Source organism: Artibeus jamaicensis, unplaced genomic scaffold, assembly GCF_021234435.1.
Source record: "Artibeus jamaicensis isolate MK-2021 breed Jamaican fruit bat unplaced genomic scaffold, CSHL_Jam_final contig_923, whole genome shotgun sequence".
Classification (NCBI taxonomy): domain Eukaryota; kingdom Metazoa; phylum Chordata; class Mammalia; order Chiroptera; family Phyllostomidae; genus Artibeus; species Artibeus jamaicensis.
The window spans coordinates 12,007,159-12,025,148 of NW_026522014.1; the positions used below are offsets into that span (position 1 = coordinate 12,007,159).

The following is a 17,990-nucleotide window of genomic DNA, read 5'->3' on the forward strand; positions in this document are numbered from 1 at the left end:
CTGGAACTCTGTGCATTCTCCTCTATACTATGTTGGAGTAGCACTTTCTTATCCTAGCCCTAAGGTATTAGAGAGGATGGTCCATAGGAAATATGATGTCATGGTTTGGGCCACAGATAGAATCAAAGCAGTTAGTAAATTGGTCAGTATTAGTAACAGCATGTACTTATAGCCACAATTTTGTTTGTTTCATATTATACATCTGGAAACACTGTAAGGCTTTTTAACTTTTACCTTTTTTCTTATAGTAAAAATATAAAAATTGGGTGTGGAAATATTAGAAAGTAGGTATACTTTTAAAATAAAAAATGAAGATTCTAATTCAGGATCAGGGGCAAGGTTTGGGGATACACTAACAGTATTTGGTATATTCCTTCCATTTTTTTCTTTGTTTCTCTTTGTTAATTCACTACATGTGAAAATCATGCTAAATACTTTGTTTATACATTTTTATTTACCACCATGTGAACATTTTTGTATACAATTACGTGTTCTTAAAAATAAGATTCTTAAGGATTATATAGTGTTTCACTGTATACATGCTCAATTTATATCCATTTGCCTGAAACCGAGCATTCCATATTCTCCTAATAAGTTGATGCTATAAAGAACAAGGCCGTAGTAATCTCTGTACAACAGTCCTTCAGTTAAACTTTGTACTTTTTTATGACATATGTTTGTGGCTGAAACTACTGTATCAAAGACCATAAACATTTAAAATTTCTCAGTATGTTTTGCCAAAGCCCCTTGTAATCTTGTATAAAAATTTATAATCCTGTCAGTAGTATGAAAAAAGGCGCATCTCATTACACTCACACCAATCTTCGTATTATCTGTTTTTGAAATATATGCTAATCTGAGACATGAATAAAGCACACTGATGGTTTTTGCTGAGACTTTTAAATATAATTGCTTAGGTAATTCAGCTTCTATTAGAATTGTTTTATACTAGCTCTGAATAAAAACAGATTCATCCTTAAGGTCATTTCTTTTTATATGAGTACATAAATATGTCTAGGTTTATAAAATAACCAGGAAGGATAAGCACAGATAATGCTAAGTATTTTAATGTAACATGAATTACTTGGGTACTGATTAAATGGATCAATCCAAATTCTTGTATTCATTCTGTGAAGCTTTGCTTTTCCTTGAAGTTTTTTCCATAGCTTTTCTCTTACCTGGACATCTAGGCACTGAGCTGTTTAACTCATAGCAGTTTCTCAATAAACATTTATTGCATGAATGAAAGAGACAAGTCAGCCTCTATTGTGATGTGTGGTTTCTCATTGAATATTTCACATGTGTAAATGTGGCCAAACTTTGTCCTGGTTTTATTTGCCCCAGTCCTGTTCATCCTTTGCCCTAATAAAAACCAGCCTTTCACACATCAGATTTTATTGGCTAAAATCTTATCAAAACTGGGTCTGGCAGAGATCCCAAAAGCAGAATTTTGAGTTCCATGTTACTTCTTCAGAACATCTGATAATGCACACTCCGCTGTAACTATCACTGGACTAGGTCCATAGTTAAACTCGGACTGACACACCATGGAGATGGTCTGTCCTGAAAAAAGCCAGTTTGCTCTCTGACTGGAGGGACACTGTGGTTTGGCCATGTTGGACAGAGCCTTGGAACAGTCAGGTAAGCCGTGAAACGGCAATTATTTTCTGACATCAGTTCTGAGAAGGATATTCAGAGTTGATTTCTAATAGAAAATGGCAGGTATAAAATTAATAAAACAAAAATTTCTGTAGGCCACACGTTAACAAGTACTTCATGTTCCAATACAATTCTTAGCTTATTGAGCCATGCTATAGTTTTAGAATGGAAATAAGGGACCAGAATTTCTGTTTAGAAAAAAAGATATTTTTTAGAAAAAAATTGGAGAAAAAAATTTTCTCTGCATGGGACCTTGACTGTATTATTAGTGCTGGAGAAAATAGCCCTGGAGAATGTCAACTTGCTCATTGACCCAGAGCAAATCATTTTGTCACCTACCAGCACACTAAATTACTCTCAAACCTCAATTTCCACCTACTTTTAGGAGGAAAATATTGGATCCTGATTGCATCAAGTATAATTCATTATTAAAGTCTCTTTCTGAGGGGTTTCATATCTATGAAAACTAATCCAATATAAAATATCATTAAACAATCAATAAAAAGAAAAACTAAGAAACACATCCCCAGGCTAAGTATTTGCAACAAAGCATCACCTAGCAGAGGTGAGGGAAGGACCCTTAATGACAGATAGGAAACAACATTAAATTATTACCTGAGAAATTAACAGAAGAAGGCAAACAAATGCAAAAAACCCTGCCTTTATCTTTTTTTCCCTAGAACCAGCTTTTACCCATTGTATTGGATAGAACTTGTATTTCTTATGTAGTATTCCTTTCCACAGGAAATTAAAGTCTATGGTTTTCTAACAGGCAGCAGTACAAGTCTCTACTTCGGTGGGCAAGCGATAAAATAGATCTTAAAGTAGCAGGTAGCTTGAGGCACATGTGGCCCAAACCTGAGTTGAAGGCTCTCCAACTGATGACAAAGCCTGCTTCATGCAGGGCTTGGAACATCCTAAAAGATCCAGAGGGCTCAAGGAAAAGTAATTCAAATAAACCCTGCATGCTATAAAAATGGAAAAAAAAGTTTAAAAGTAGTCATAGTATGAAAAGAAAGACACATAAAAGGAGGGAAAAACAAAGACTGAAGCAAAAGGACTGGAGGAGCGTTCTGAAGGGTCAGCCACAACAGCCCAGAGGCACAACTAGGAAATAAAATATAGAACATTAAGAGCTGGGCAGAATCACATATTTGAAATGCATGTAAGACAGAAGAGTGAAAGAGCAAGTCAGCAAGAGAAAAAGAGGAAGGAAAAGAATAACAATGAAAATAAGGGAAAGATACCTAGAGATAAAAAGATCATTGAAAAAAAACTATCTGGCATTTATTCACATTTTGCCATTCCAATTACCTGCCAAAGCTGAAATTACAGAATTCCTCTGCGATTCGCCTTAATAGTCTCAGCCAGGTGCATTATCTGCAGGCATTCTCATTCAGGAGAAAAAATTAGCCAATCATGGGTCTGGATGTGAATTTAAGGGACAAGAATAAGTGAAAGCTCTCCAAATGATATTTATGCAGTGGTCCAATCAAAATTGCATAAATTACTGAATTCAATTGCCAGGAAAAGGGGTTAAATTTAATACAGCTAGACAGCTGAGCAGCTGCTTTCATGATTTAAATAAAAACAAGCTGAAACCCTTGCTGTCAGCTCAGTGATATATGACTTGTAATGGGATGTTTCCAACCTTCGCTCCCATATGGCCGCCTACACTTTAGGTAACGCTCCTTGCCTCCAGTGCAGCTTGCTTTTCAGAAAACATCTGGGTCCCATTCCTGCTCTATTAGCCACAGCGTTGCCTCCTACAAACACAAATGATTCATTGGACAACATCCCTCCGCTTCAGGATCAAATTAGGACGTTTCATTGATAATTTTATCATGTTTACAAGTAGAGATACTATAGGCAAACATGGCACGTATTCAATCTACAAAATTCCTTCACATGGTGGTCATACTAGTATAGATAATAGAGTTAAAATCAAAGGTGAATTTTAGTGGTTGGAAGTAGAAAAACAAATGAAAGGCTATCCAACAAGGTGAAGAATTTGTCTTGCTACTGCCTTACTCCTTTGTACTAGAAACTTCTCTTCATCTACACATCCCCCCATCCTTCCAAAAAACAAAGGGAAGAAAAAAAGACAAACAGTCCTCTGCAAAGTACATGCAGTGCAGAAGGAAAAAAATGAGAATTTTGCCAATTTCACAAAACTTTTACCCATTTCAGTGTCAAATAAAAAAATCACTTATTCTACTGTAGAACTGAAATATCAGAAAGGACAATGCTTATGGAAAAATTAAAAATTTAATATATAAAAATAATCATAACTCAAACCAGGTCCATTTTGGGTGTCTTACCAACCAAACTGTTGCTCATGTCTTCTACCAAGAGAGTCACTAGTGCTGTAGAATCCAAAATAGGCTAGATGCTATCCTGAAAGAGGAATTCGAAATATTTTCTTGATACTTGATACTTTAAGACTCTGCCTCCAATGATCAATTTGCAACTGCTAACAATAGTTAAATACAAACCATATTTTCACTTTGAATTCATGAAACCCAAATTCATGCTAAAACTTATGTAGCTTACATTAATTGCTCATTTTGAAACAGTGTCTACACACAAATATATTGTTTTTTTTTTAAATTTTAGAGAGAGGGAAGCGGGAGGAAAGAGAGGGAGAGAGACATCTGTGTGAGAGACAACCAAACCGATTGGTTTTCTCTCTACGCTTTCCGACTGGGGGGGCCGAACAGGCAACCCAGGTGTCTGCCCTGACCAGGAATCAAGCTCAGTAGCCTTTCAGCAGGGGCAGGCACAAAAAATTTTAACCCACCTTTTCTAAAATGATTGCTTTCCACATTAAACGTGGACAAAAAGAAGGAATAGGAGAAAGAGGAAGTGGAGGAGAAGGAGAAGTAGGAAGAGGAAGAGAAGGAGGAGAGGAGATGAAAAAGCAGCAGGAACCGAGGCAGCTTACTGGTGGCTGCCCACAGAAGCTTTGAGAACTCTGTGTCAGGAAACGAGGAAAAACATTAATATCAAAAGCAGCACCATCCTTTTTCTTGCAAGGAAATGCAAAGGTTCTCACATTTTCCCTCTTACAGTTATGTTTGCTGGTACTCTGAAAAATCGAAGTTCACAGTAAAGATAATTAAGGGGCGCAGCTCCTGCCTAAACACCGATGTGTAATTTTCCAGGCCTGACCACCAGCTGTTACAAAGGCTTTACCTGGCTTCCCGATGGGTGAAAGCTGTCCCCTCTACCCCAGTCTTGGCACACAGCTCACACATTGCCTGTGCATTGCCATCTCTGGAAGGAGCTGCTGTCTAGGACTCAGCATCCACTGTCACCCCAACCTCCCTGGGATATGCTGTCTCACATGTTGACATCTTTGGCTCAGGCAACTTCATTTCTCAGTCTCCTTCCCCGAAGCCTTGGGCAGATGTCCTTAGGTGCCTCTGCTGAGACCTCCTTATGGGGGTAAGGCAGGGAGACTTTGAACACTCCTCTCTGACTCGGTTCTCAGTACGTTTCCACTCCCAGCTCTTTCCCGCTGCTGCCTCCCCAACCCAGAGCCCATAAAACCGCCAGAGCATTTTATTGGTCAGAGAGGAGCAAACAGTTCCTCCGCATCCGTGCTGTTTCACCTGGCCCTCCACCTGTGTGGGGAAAATGGAACAGGGGGAATTGGTACTTTCTCTGGTTTGGGGCTCCTGCCTCTACCATCCTAGTATGAAAGGCTGGTCACCTTCATTTTTGGCTGGCTGTTTTAATCAGTTACTCTGACCCCTGGCGGCTCAGCCCTCTCTCTCCCAGCTCAGCTGATCCGCAATCGGTAATAATAAGCAACATTAACTTCCTTACAATTTAAAGCACCATCAGAAGAGGCTTTTAAGAACGTCACAAAATATAAAGTGTTTCCCTCTAATCACGAGTTCCTTAATGTATTAGTTTGATGTTTGCAGTAGGACAAACAGAGATTCCCGCAGGAAAAAAAATATGGTCACTGGGAAGCTCTATCAACTTCTAATACTGTTTTATCCTTTTTGTTTTACAAGCAAATCTATAAATATGACAGCTTGATGGATGCTGCCTCTATGATTCTCTCTCACTACCCAGCGATGTAAGCCAGAGTGTACTCTCTCGGTCCTCCACATTCCCCAGCTTATCTGAAGGCATAGATCAAATTGTCATTTCTCACATCAAGAATGTTCTTTGAAAGCCCATATGAAGTCAGTTTAAGATAAAAATAATGTGCTAAACGTGATGCCATTTAAGAGAGTATATATCCCTATTTTTCCAATAGCTTTGCATGATGAACAACCCTAATCAATTAATATGCATATTTCACTTTGCAATGCAAAATCTAGTGGAAGCCAGGCAGCCCTGGGTTAGAATCCTAGATTTTCTGGGCAGGACTGCCCTATCTGTGATGGGAATATTACTGGTCTTTCAGGGTTCTGTGAGGGTAAAATGAAATAATGTGATCTTCAACACCTATTTCTTCCCTTTCTTCTACACCTCCTTTCATATGTAACTGTTTGAAAAAGCTTCTTAACTTTGTGGCCCGGAAATAGCATGGTGTCATGGCCAAAGTAACACCAACCTAACAATAAAAAATTATGGAGAGGTCATTTATATATTCATTGCAGATTCTTAAAAAGTGCCAAAGAGGGGTTATGCAAAGAAGAGAAACGCTCTTAAAATCCTTTTCACCATCTTTTCCCCTGAAAGTCATGTTTGTCATAATGTACATCCGCTCTCGATCACTCTCACAAACATCTCCAAAACTATTTATTAAAAATGTCTCGTCCTCTCACCTGCTGAATGTTTTCTTCTCTTTTCCTCGAATAGTAAACCAGCCTCTTCAATGAAGATCATTCTGCTCTCTCCATTACTCATTTGCCCACTCTGAACAATGGTCCAAGAATCCAGCTGGTTATACCGACCTTCTTACCAGACATGGGGGATGGAGATGTTAAGTATCTACATGCGCTCAGGGTTTGTAGAGCTAAGTGACTAGCACAAGGTCACAGATTTCATGTGTGAAAGACTTAACATTCACTTTTTCTCTTCCTTTACTCCATCCCCCCTACTGTCCCTGCCCCTGTGGTCTCTTTTTACAAGCCAATCTGCCTTCATTATGCATCAACATGCCAGAATACATGAGGCATAAAAATTTGAGTTTTGCATCACTGTAAACTTGATGGACAAGAGGATTGGGGAAGAGCTGGGCATGATCGGTTAATGAATGTCAAAGGACTTTATGGAGAAATGACTTTTGCCTGCAGAGCTTGGAATGTCTGTGATGTGATTTGAAGAATGCGTGCCATCCAGCAGTGAAGAAAACATCTGCCAGAGAGTCGAACTGAAGCCAAAGGAAGCTTCAGCTAACAAAAATTGCCTCAGTCATAACCCAACACTTCAGTACTCTATCAAAACACAGTAATTGCACCAATGTTTAACTTTAAATGTGCGAACCACAAAAATATCCCATCTGGTTCAACCTATCACATAAGTAGGTAGTACTAGCAATAGTGACGAGGCAGAAAAGAAGGAGAAGGAAGAGGAGAGAAGAGAAATGCAAAGAGGAAACTAAAAGCATTTTAAAGAGTAAATAGAGACCATAGAATATCAAATTTTGGCATAGATATAATTTTATATCACCATTCCTGTCACAAAGTCCTTGTTCTGAAGAAGTAGCCATTTATTTTTGATTCACATCAACTCTCAAGAAAAAGGAACAAGAAATCAAAGGGAAAACTTGGAGAAAATGATCAAGCAAATCAATAGCTTCTGAATCTATAGATTTTTACATGAACATAAATATGTTACTTTTAAGTTTTAGACAACCACAAAAAATTTTATGAAAAGTATATTTTAAAATGTATGTGTAAAGAAAACTTCATCTAAAGTGCCAGCCACAGCCCAGAATTCTGGAATTGTATACCCTGGCCTGACTGGGCCCAATGAAGCGCCCTCACAGAGTCAACCCACAAGGGTATCAGGCGACAAAACACAGGCACTCCAGGAAGCTCCAGGGAAAATTTGAGTCTGGAGACCCCATTACCAAAGTGACCACAGAAAATAGAGGTTACCAGTGGCTGGGTTTGGGGGTTAGGGAGTTACAGCTTCATGGTGACAGTGTTTCCATTTCATGTGATGGAAGAATTTTGGAAGTAGAGAGTGGCGATGGTTACTTAACTTTGTGAGAGCAGTTGATGCCATAGAATCGTGCACTTGAAATGGTCAAAATGATCAAATTTAGCCTGTAAACATTTTACCACAGTTAAAAATAAAAGAAATAAAGCAGCAGCCAATACAGCAATAAGTGATGCAGAGTATAAATATCAATAGGAGACAGTGCAGCAACTTCCGGGTTGACTATAGCTATAGATTAAGCATAGTAAGAAGGCTCTGTCTCTGGGGTTGGAGGGGGTCAGGGAGGGTGGAGAGGGTTACCAGAGTCTGGGAGCCAAGGTCTGGGCAGGACTGGACATCCAGTGGAAGCTTTCCAACAGGAGGTAGAACCACAAAACGGTTGTAAGAGCTGCCGCGGGTGCTGCCCAGAGTAGTTAGAGGGGAAAACCTCTGGATTCCGCCTTCCTCCTATCACTTTCTCATTGCTGCCCGGCACTGGCCAGAACTATGTACAAGACAGAGGTTGAAGAGCCCAAGAGCATAATTAGGAGTGTTTGGTCCCCACGAATCCGGAGTGGAGCAAGAAAAAGGTAGCACATGGATATGGGAGAAACCAGCAAGTCGCCCACATACAACATTTATTGCCGAGAGTGTAGCTGGGCATGTCTCAAAGGAATCTGATGAGCAGATATTTAAAAATTTTATAATTTGACCAAATTATAAAACATATTAGAAAAGGATAGGTCAAAAAAAAATCTTCCCCTGAAACTCAACCACTAACAATCACCTCTGCAAAGAGATTAAAAGCAGTCTTTCTATTTACGTTCACTAAATAAATTATAGCTAAACTCTTCCAATGTCAGGCTCATTATTTTCTGTCTAAAGGGGGCCATCTCTTAGCACTTTATTCTGTCTGAATGTCTCTCTCTCTCTCCCAAGGTTGGTGTGTCATACTTTATATCTTCTTTGCCTGCTAGCACAGTGAAGGATGAATAAGGTCTTGACTTGAGTATCTGCTGGTGCCTGAGGTGACATGGGTGTCACCTGCAAGTAAACTGTTTTCAAAATATGCCACCCAAGTGAATAGCTTGCACAATAGCTCTCAATGAGACGCTCTCTTCTTTAAAACTCATCATGGCTTCTTTTCCTTTTACAGCACAAATTCTTAAAGTGTTCAGTCTACAGCAAGGGTCAGCAGAATTTTTCTGGAAGGGAACACATAGCAAATGTTTTGGGTTTTGCAGGCCATATGGTCCCTGTCACATCCACTCATCCACTCATCCCTGCCCTTCTAGTGCGACAGCAGCCGCAGACAATGTGTAAGTGGCCATGTTCCAATAAAACTTTATTAATGTTCATTGAAATTTGAATTTCATGTAATTTCATGTGTCACAAAATATTATTCTTCACTTGGTTTTTACCCTACTATTTAAACATATAAACACCAGGCTTAGCTTATGAGCAGTACAAAAATTAAGGTGGGTGGCAGACCCCAGGTTTCCAATGTTTACTTACTAAAATCTGGCCCCTGCCTTCCCCTTCCAGTCTTTGCCTTCACATCTGCCACTCAGCCCTGCCCTTTAGTTATGCTGAGCTACTTACTATTCTTGGAGCATGTGATGCTCTTTGCTACAGTTTTTCTCTTCCTGGAACGACCCTCTTTCTTCTATGAATTCTGCAAATCCATGCTCAAAAAGAGCTTCCTCTGACAGGCTCAGCCAGGACCTTTGAGCTGTGTTAGCCAACAATTCTCTCACAACCTCTCACTGTCTACAATGTATCTAAACATGGCTCTCACTGCATCAAAATTATCTGTACAGTTTCTTTTCCATTGACCTTCTGTGTCATGAAGACAAGACCTTGCTTTATTTTCATCCTCAGAAAGTTTGTCTGAGTATGGCAAATACGTAATGAAAATTCACTAAAATAAAACTTAAGTCATCACGTAAGTGATCACCATACAGGTTGATCTCAGTGGGGCTTCCTCACCTGTCTACTGGTAACCGAGTTCCATCCAGAGTATCATAGATGAACGGTCACTCAAACTTGTCTTTGTGCGTAGACCACTACTGCCATGGTTGGAGACTAGTGGTTCCCGTCAGAAGTAGCTATGGGCAAAAATAAGTTGTTGATTTTGGTTTTATTTTTGTTTTCCTATAGTTTTAAAAAGACCCTAAAGAAGAAAAATAGAGATTGAGATCATTATGGTCACAGGTAGCCACAGACTGTTGGTGACATGGAAATGAAATGCCCAGAAGACCCATTTGGTGACTTAATGTCAGTTTTACGTTTACACTTTTCAGATAGAAGATCAACATAATTCACTTTGGAAAGTAATTTTAAACATTACTTTCTAAAAATAAAGTGGTAAACAAGCAATATTGTGTTCCAGACTGCAAAATTTGCATGTTGCGCTTTTTTTAGGATAAACTGGGAGATAGTAAAGAAATTCTACCCCAAAGTTTGCTACCCTTTGGTGTTCCTTGGGAAAGTAAGTTCTGTGTTCAGTAACCCTACAAATATTGTTCTTGGTGACTGGGGAACATGAAAACAACCTTATCACAGCCCTCAAACATTGTGAAGGATGGTTTTAAAAAGGAAAATTAGGTACTGTTCTCTAGGACCTGAGCAAGAGAAGTAATTATAAAGAATTTAAGTTACACATTGTAAAATACTACCAGTATGTAATGATTTTAAAGGATTGGGAAGGTTTCTTAATTGAAGACAGTTATTCTAAAGATTAAAAAAATCTATAGCATGATGTAGGGGGAAGTATTTCTCAATAAATAATTAAGAAAATTTCATGTATGAAGATATGATTTTATAGAGGTTATTAAAAACGACATTCACAGATGTTTATAAATAAGAAGTTATCATTTTTTTCACAATTTTAGAGTGATCATATGTTTATTGACAAATGAGTCAATGAACAAATGAAATAGCTTCTTATAGGTAAGTATGGCAAAAAAAAAGATAAAAATTCCATCTTGAACTATCTACATCAAATGTTAGATGTGAAAATGCTCTTTTAAGATCCCTCTTTGACTTGGACATAAGAGAAATGTATAGAGGCAACAACCAGTCCCTGGATTGAAGTATGTGACCCAAAAGCTAAGAGCTTTCAGCAGGTGCAATGAAGTGAAAGATGGTCAATTAAAATGTAAATTGGGATATAAAATTTAGATACCAAGAGAGTTGGGGTTGCTGCCCTCTCGTTATCGACTGGAATTTGTCTTAATTAAAAAAAAATGAAGTCTATGTACCAGTTAGTGGCAAAAACTTGAACTAGAGCTTTTCCTATAACTCAGATTTTTATTCCATCAAAATTCTCAAAAAATTCCCAAACACTGTGATTATGTTACAACTAAACTGAAACACAGACGCAAGTGCAAACATCGCCTCAGACCTAAACAACTAAGAAACAGCCATCTGAGAAACAGAAAATATTTAAACTCCAGCATAAAAAGTGAAGAAATCTCTATAATTAAAGTAAAGCCTTTGATCTTTTGTTTTATGACCATTGGTAATCACCCTCAAATTCGCCTTGTAGCTCTTGGAACTTCCTGAAAGATTATTTTGCTATGAAGGTTTGTGTTTGCAAATATTCACACCAGACAATGGAGAGAGAACAAGGGGAAGCAACTTCCAGAAGCAGCAGCTGAGATCCAGAACATGTGGGTGCAGAAACTGTTTACCAATGTTGTACGTTCTTTCTGCCTTGGAGGGTCAGGCTTACGTCACAGTTAACAAACAAACACTGACACTAAGCGCATACAGACTCCCTTTTCCTTTTATTGCCCCTGTGTTCTCTGTTTGTGAATAGAAGAAATATGTCTCCTTGATATTTAAGATCTTTTCCATAGTTCTGTGACAATGTCTCCTTGGCATATTTGGGTTAGGTCTAGAGAAAGATGTTTTTCCTTGCATATAAAATGAGTTACATTTGAAATCTGTCTACACACAACTGCAGAATTTAAATTCTGTTTCAGTAAGTGGAATATAAGAAGGCAGGGAAATGAAAAGATATGCTTCCTTGGAACAAAGATAAAAGTTAAAGTGAACATTTTCCTTGCAAGTGTGAAAGACCACACTTTCCTTTAAAAAGTAATTATATACATATACTCAGTAAAGCAAAAGTAGGTTTTCAAGTTATTCATATGGAAAATAATACAGTAGTTAATAAGTAATGATACAATAATAAACTGTTTCACCTACACACAACTGGAAAGCCTACTTTCGCCCTGCCTTGTATACTGGCCACCAGAGCCATAGGGGCCCCTCAGCTTGATTAAACTTTAGACAAACTCATCCTTACTACATACTTTTGACCTCCCTGCTCTTAGAGCAGTTACTTTAGAAAACTTGCATTTGTCAATTCATTCTCTGCCCCTTTGAAATGTCAATCTCATCTCTTATTAATTTTACAACCTGGAAGTGTCTTTCTCAGGGAACTGGGAACCCTCCCTTCGAAACATAACCACTGAGACAGATGGGACCCTATCTCCCAGCTCCATGGGACTAACTTCACTAGGTGCAAAGGATCAAACACAGATGCCCTAACCACACTGACCAAGTCCCCACAAGTGTCCTCAGGTATGTTCCCATTAGCTCATCCCAGCATTTAAAAACCTTCCCATCTTTTTTTTCCAGTGGAGCTGGGTTCAGTTTCTCTCTGTCACTGTGCTAGTCTTCACCTGTATTGAAATGTTCCTGACATTTCTGTTGCCATTTTCTAACAAGAATCTAGAGTGCCTTCTATTCTATAATGAACAGGCACACACATACACACATACATTTTAATGCAAATTATATCTCCAAATTATTCTCTCAACAATTTTTTATTTTATTAATAAATTAATCTAAGGGTTAAAGATTTGTTTAAGATATAAGGTAAATAAGATTATGTCTCTGAAAAAATGAAGGAAAAGTCAAATGTCTTCATTTCAGAGAATTTGAGAAGTGAAATGACAAAATTTATTGAAGAAAAATAGTCCAATGTTATACTATATTACTATATATGATACCATATTACATAATACTAGGGTCATGAAAAAGTTATAAGCATAATTATTTTAATATAAAATATTTTAAATGCATACGGATCTTTAACATGTAATATTCATAATTATTATATTATTTTAAATAATTTAATGATATATGCTCCTAATTACTACATGCCAGGTACTGTTTAAAGCTGTTTGCATATGTAACTGTGCTAATCCACAGTGACTTTATAAAGTAGGTATTATTATCCTCTGTCGATAAGGATAATTGAAGCACAGACAAGTCGAATAACTTGCCCAAGATTACACAGATAGTAAGTAACCAATCTGAGGTTTAAGCTGAGGAAGCCTGGGCTACAGCTGTGCCTTTAACACCATTCAACACCAACTCCCTAAACATCAGCCGTGCAAGCTGTTTCTGCGACAAGGCTGAGATCTTCCCGAGGAAGATCACCACTGCCAGAACTACAGTGGTGCCTCTGAGGAGGGAGGAAAAGATCAGAATGCACTGAAAACTGAGAGTTTGTTTTAGCACCAGTCTTACAAAGGCGTGGCTTGATTAAGACTGGGTAAAAATCTACGTGGAACAGTCTAGGAGTGGTGGAAACAAGCTGAAGCTATTTGAGGCAAAAGATTTTCCAAATTAATGGTGTGGACTCTCTGTTGAAGGTTTCTGTAGAACATGAATCTGTCTGGACCTATATAAAATATCAAGTAATTTTCTCTGGTCAGACAGGTCTTGGCATTCATTCACAGGTGAGCATACAGCAGTCAAGTTAAGGTTAGGAAAGTCACATGGACAGTATGCAGGCAACACAGATCTCCATGGGAAAAGCGAGACTCCTATCTGTTGGCTTTGCTGTACCCTCCCCCCTAAAAAAAAAAGGGAAGGTAGCTATGATGGATCAAAGAAGGAGGCACTGGCTGGACTCTAAGAATTGTCTTCTCATCTGTCGACTCTCAGTTCTTTCAAAAAGATCACCTGAAAGGGTGTGTTGATCCAGGAAAACTCAGTTTATTAGACATACCTCAGGAGGAAGTACCACCACCAAAGAGAAACCTAAGGATTTTAACACTGTCATAGAAGAGAGAAATCAGAAGAGGATATTTAGAGGGCTTTTCAGTCATAGGATAACAGACAGAAGATGGGTGTACACTTAGAACTTTTCATGTCATTAAATGCTTATACAGTAATTAAATGATTGCTCACAATACTGTTTTGTGACTTAAACTATGGTTCTGTAATTCTTTAAAAACCATTTACTGTTGTTGGACATTAAGTTGTTTTCAACTACTTACTATTAAAAATAAAAGTGGAACAATGTCTCTTGCTATATCATTCAAAAAAAAATTCAACTAGCCAGGACTGAGTGATTTAAAGTAAGTTTGTAAAGGCAGAGAACTACTCGGAATTGAGCTGGGATTGAGAAAAGTGCCTGTGAAATATGTTTGGATGGGTGGTTACAGCTTTGGACTGGGAGTAAGACATGATGAACAAGGGTTAGTCTGGGCAAAACGTTACCTTAGGTGGTTTTATACTCCCATCACCAGACAAGATTTTGCATGGATTTTTTTTTAACGTAGGGAGAACTTGATTCAAATTCTAATTCTTCCTATAGACCAGTATTTTACATTACAAGCTTTTAGATAGTGAATCAGATATTGGAACTAATATATATATTTTAATCACAGTGCTTGCTGCAAATTATCACTTAGTGACTGGTAAACTCAAAAGTTTGAAGACTAACGGCTGGAGGAAAAACACGAAAGCCTGGAAATACTGCATTGCTAGCTGGTTGCCGTAAAGATCCAGTCCCCAGTTTGCACATTTCCAGCCCCAGAGGCCAGGACGGAAAGTTACAGTGGTCACAGAACAGCTTAGTTAGAAACAATACCGCATAAAAAGAACCAAGAGTATCTATGATTAATCAACAAAACTGAGATTGTATTAGAGAAGGAGCTAAATATTTAAGTAATTACAACCTGCCCTATTTATTGTAGGGTACCAAACTTCAGGGAAAAAGGCATGATAAAACAAATATGCACAATAGAAAATAAATATGCACAATAATAAGCAGAAACTGTATCACCTGACAATTGTACTATCTTAGCTATGTTTTAAAAATGAAATGATTCAATTTCTTGAAATACAGAAATAAGGCATATGAAATAAGTGCAGATAATGATAGCTGCTACTACATTTTACCAAATTTATTAATCTGAGCTGGAAGGAAAAAATTAAGTAATAAAACAAGCACAGTTGTTTGGAAGGATAGAAATTTGGGAGAGTATGAGAGGAACTTATATTTCTTATATTACTTTAAAAGTTCACTCTATTATATGTCATTTATAATTTATATAATCTAAAAATAGCGAGTTAGATGTAAAACATCTCTTTAGTTTTAATATGCCGAGAATGGTCACATCTCAGGGGATTGCTTTTACAAGCCTACTCACTAGATCTAAATCATCACGAAAGTAATCTTCGAATTAAATCTAAGCAACACATCTTTTTAGAGTTGGGTTGTAAATATTTATCAGTGTTTCTTTGTTCTCCTAAGCAGCTATGGCACTGTTATTCTTTCTACTACCTTGTGATTGTATATCATCTGGAGACCCAGAGTGCATCTGGTTAGAATTGATGGGCCCTGGTTACACAGAAATCCTGAGTTAGATTCCCCCCAAAAGGTAGAGCAAAAAGTTAAATCAATTCAGACCCATCTGTTTTATTCTCTGCTTGGGACTTGGAAGAATCTCTGTTTTTCTAGTGTTGGCCCAAGACCCATAGCTATGGGGAGTATAAACGGTATTTGACACGAAGTTGCGAGGAGTCTGCAGTGATCATGGCTGGAGAGTCTCACAGGGAGAAGCTACACTGATCAAAACACAGGCCAAGTAAGCTTACAACAGAATTTCAAATATTTTAAGTAGTAATATAAAAACCATTGACTTGTTTAGTCAAATGAGAGTTTAGCAGTCATCAAAACCCAGAGATCCACCAACTCCAGTAACGAGCAATCTGTATATCTGTTCCATAGCATGGAAAGTTGGAAGGTTCCAACAAGTGAAAATACCCACCATTCCCTCTACAGCACCCATCCAGTTTTGTCTCCCACTGACCTCTCCATTTATAGTTGAGTGAACTCTTGGTGTTTTCCAATTGTTCCTTCCCTGAACACTTCCTGCCTCTAGGTTTCTGATATTCTTCCCGTAAGAATGCCCTTTCCCTGCCTCACCATATTTTAGGTCATTACTCAAACAAAAACTCCTCCTTGAAACATACCTCAACTCTTCTTAGCTATAAGTAATTTTCCTCCTTTGTCCCCTCTTAAATATTATGCTCAAAATTTATAGCAAGTCTTGTGTAAGCAGCAAAAAGGTATATACATAATAATTTATGTGCGTAAAGAAGGAGGAAACAAATAATACACATATTTATGCTTGAAAAGGAATAGTGGAAAGGATACATAAGAAGCATAAGAAGTAAGAGGGAATTAACACTTTTAATGTGTATTTTCATCTAGCAACTTGATTTTTGAAAACGGGTGATTACTTGCTTAAATATATATTTAAATAAAAAGAATATTTGCATTAGGATTGTATGTTTATGAACATTCTCTGACTTATTTTGGGGGGTAATTTCTCATAGAACAGAAACTATGTATTGTTCTTCTTTTAAAAATCCCTTATCTGGTCTTGTATATGGTATGCATTAAAAACACTGCATAAACCCCTGCCCCCAGTTCACCCCATTCAGGTATATTCTGAACAAAAGCTGATAAAAAAAAAAACAACACAGAGAGAGCAAATCTTTCCATTATGTAGGTGTAATAGTTTACAACTTAATGCAGTGGTGTCAAACTCATTTTCACTGGGGGCCACAAGTAGCGTTGGGGTTGCTTTCAAAGGACTGAAATAATTTTAGGACTGTACAAATGTAGCTATCCTTAACTGTTAAGGAGTTGAAATTACATTCAGTTGTAATTGAATGTAATTGCCTTTGAAGGCAACTGCGAGGCTGATGTGGCCCCTGATGAAAATGAGTTCGACACTCCTGCATTAATGCATTGATGATGAAACCAAAGCTTTTTCCTTCTCTTAATCAAAGACAGTGAAGTATTCACTGATTCTTAGAGGAAAATATAACTCATTTTAATTAATTTACTATATTGAAAAGAATAATAATGTAGGCCACTGTTAGACTATTAAAAAGGTATTTTAGAGTCTAGAAATTTTTTTAAAAAAAGAGATAGCCTGAGGATTATAAGGACGACAATGTCAACAGCAGATGATCTGCGTATTCCAGATCACACAGAACTTCCCGCGCTCTAGTAGATCGAGTTACTGTGTATGATATGACACTTTACATTACGAATCCCACATTTCCTCTTACTTTATTTCAATAAAAGATGAGCTCCCTCCCGACTAATCTCCCACTCCACCAGAATCCCAAAGTCATCCTCACCTGTCTTTTTTTGTTTTCCTCTGATGTCTGGGACTTTAGACTATATCTCTCCTGTGTTACTTGAGGAAACACTAAATATAGTCTAAATTAGATCCTGGGCTAGACTAATTGACTAAGAGGGAGTCTGAGATTTGCAGCCTTCTAAATAAGCCCTAGATTCCTAATTAGCTCAATAGGGAACAAAATAGCATTCAGCCTTCCTTTCCTCTTCTGATCCTCCCCTGAACTTGGCAAGACAATTCGCAACCCATGAGACTCAGTAAAAATAAATCACCATCGCAGAGGTATAGTGCACCATAAATATTCAGAACCCAGCATCACAAACCTACAAATTGGAATGGTTTCATATATATGTCCTGAGTGCCCAGAGTTATGGACCATTTTCTTCACTAAAAAGGAGAAAAATGCCACAGGGATTACTCATGGCAATTTAACCAACTCTATTTTTAGTTAATTAAGAATATTATTTAACTGTTAAGTACAAGTCTAATTTTCCAATCCAGAAATAACATGAATGCTTGTGTTTTCTCCCTATGATTAGTACAGAAACCAGAGCTCAAAAGAATGATGGAGGAAGAGAAGGGAATCCCCAAAGCATGAAATAATAGGTCTGCATCTCACAGATCATCATCCCCAGACAATCAGACACTACATAAATGTTTCCATTGTTCATTTCCTTCATTGCAGATACAATGAAACTGTCCAGTATGATTAAGAGATGTCTTACCATAGAAAATAGAGGCATTTTCCTAGAA

General features: G+C 37.8%; 1 protein-coding gene across 4 annotated transcripts in view; it reads right to left on the reverse strand.

Annotated features, from left to right (window-relative positions):
- Nucleotides 1-17,990, reverse strand: part of AGMO (alkylglycerol monooxygenase) — a 290,586-nt gene that overhangs the window by 26,027 nt on the left and 246,569 nt on the right. The window contains exons 13-14 of one of the 4 annotated variants that reach the window (XR_008389639.1): nucleotides 9,757-9,875; nucleotides 7,651-8,972 (exon numbers count right to left, since the gene is read on the reverse strand). The exons of 2 other annotated variants lie outside the window; for them this stretch is intronic. Coding sequence is in view for 1 of the 2 variants with exons in the window: in XM_053655047.1 (XP_053511022.1) it covers nucleotides 9,834-9,875 (42 nt within the window). In the remaining variant the exon portion in view is untranslated. Of the gene's footprint in view, nucleotides 1-7,650; nucleotides 8,973-9,519; nucleotides 9,876-17,990 lie in introns of those variants that run through there. One more of the 4 variants, XM_053655047.1, reaches the window with a different exon arrangement.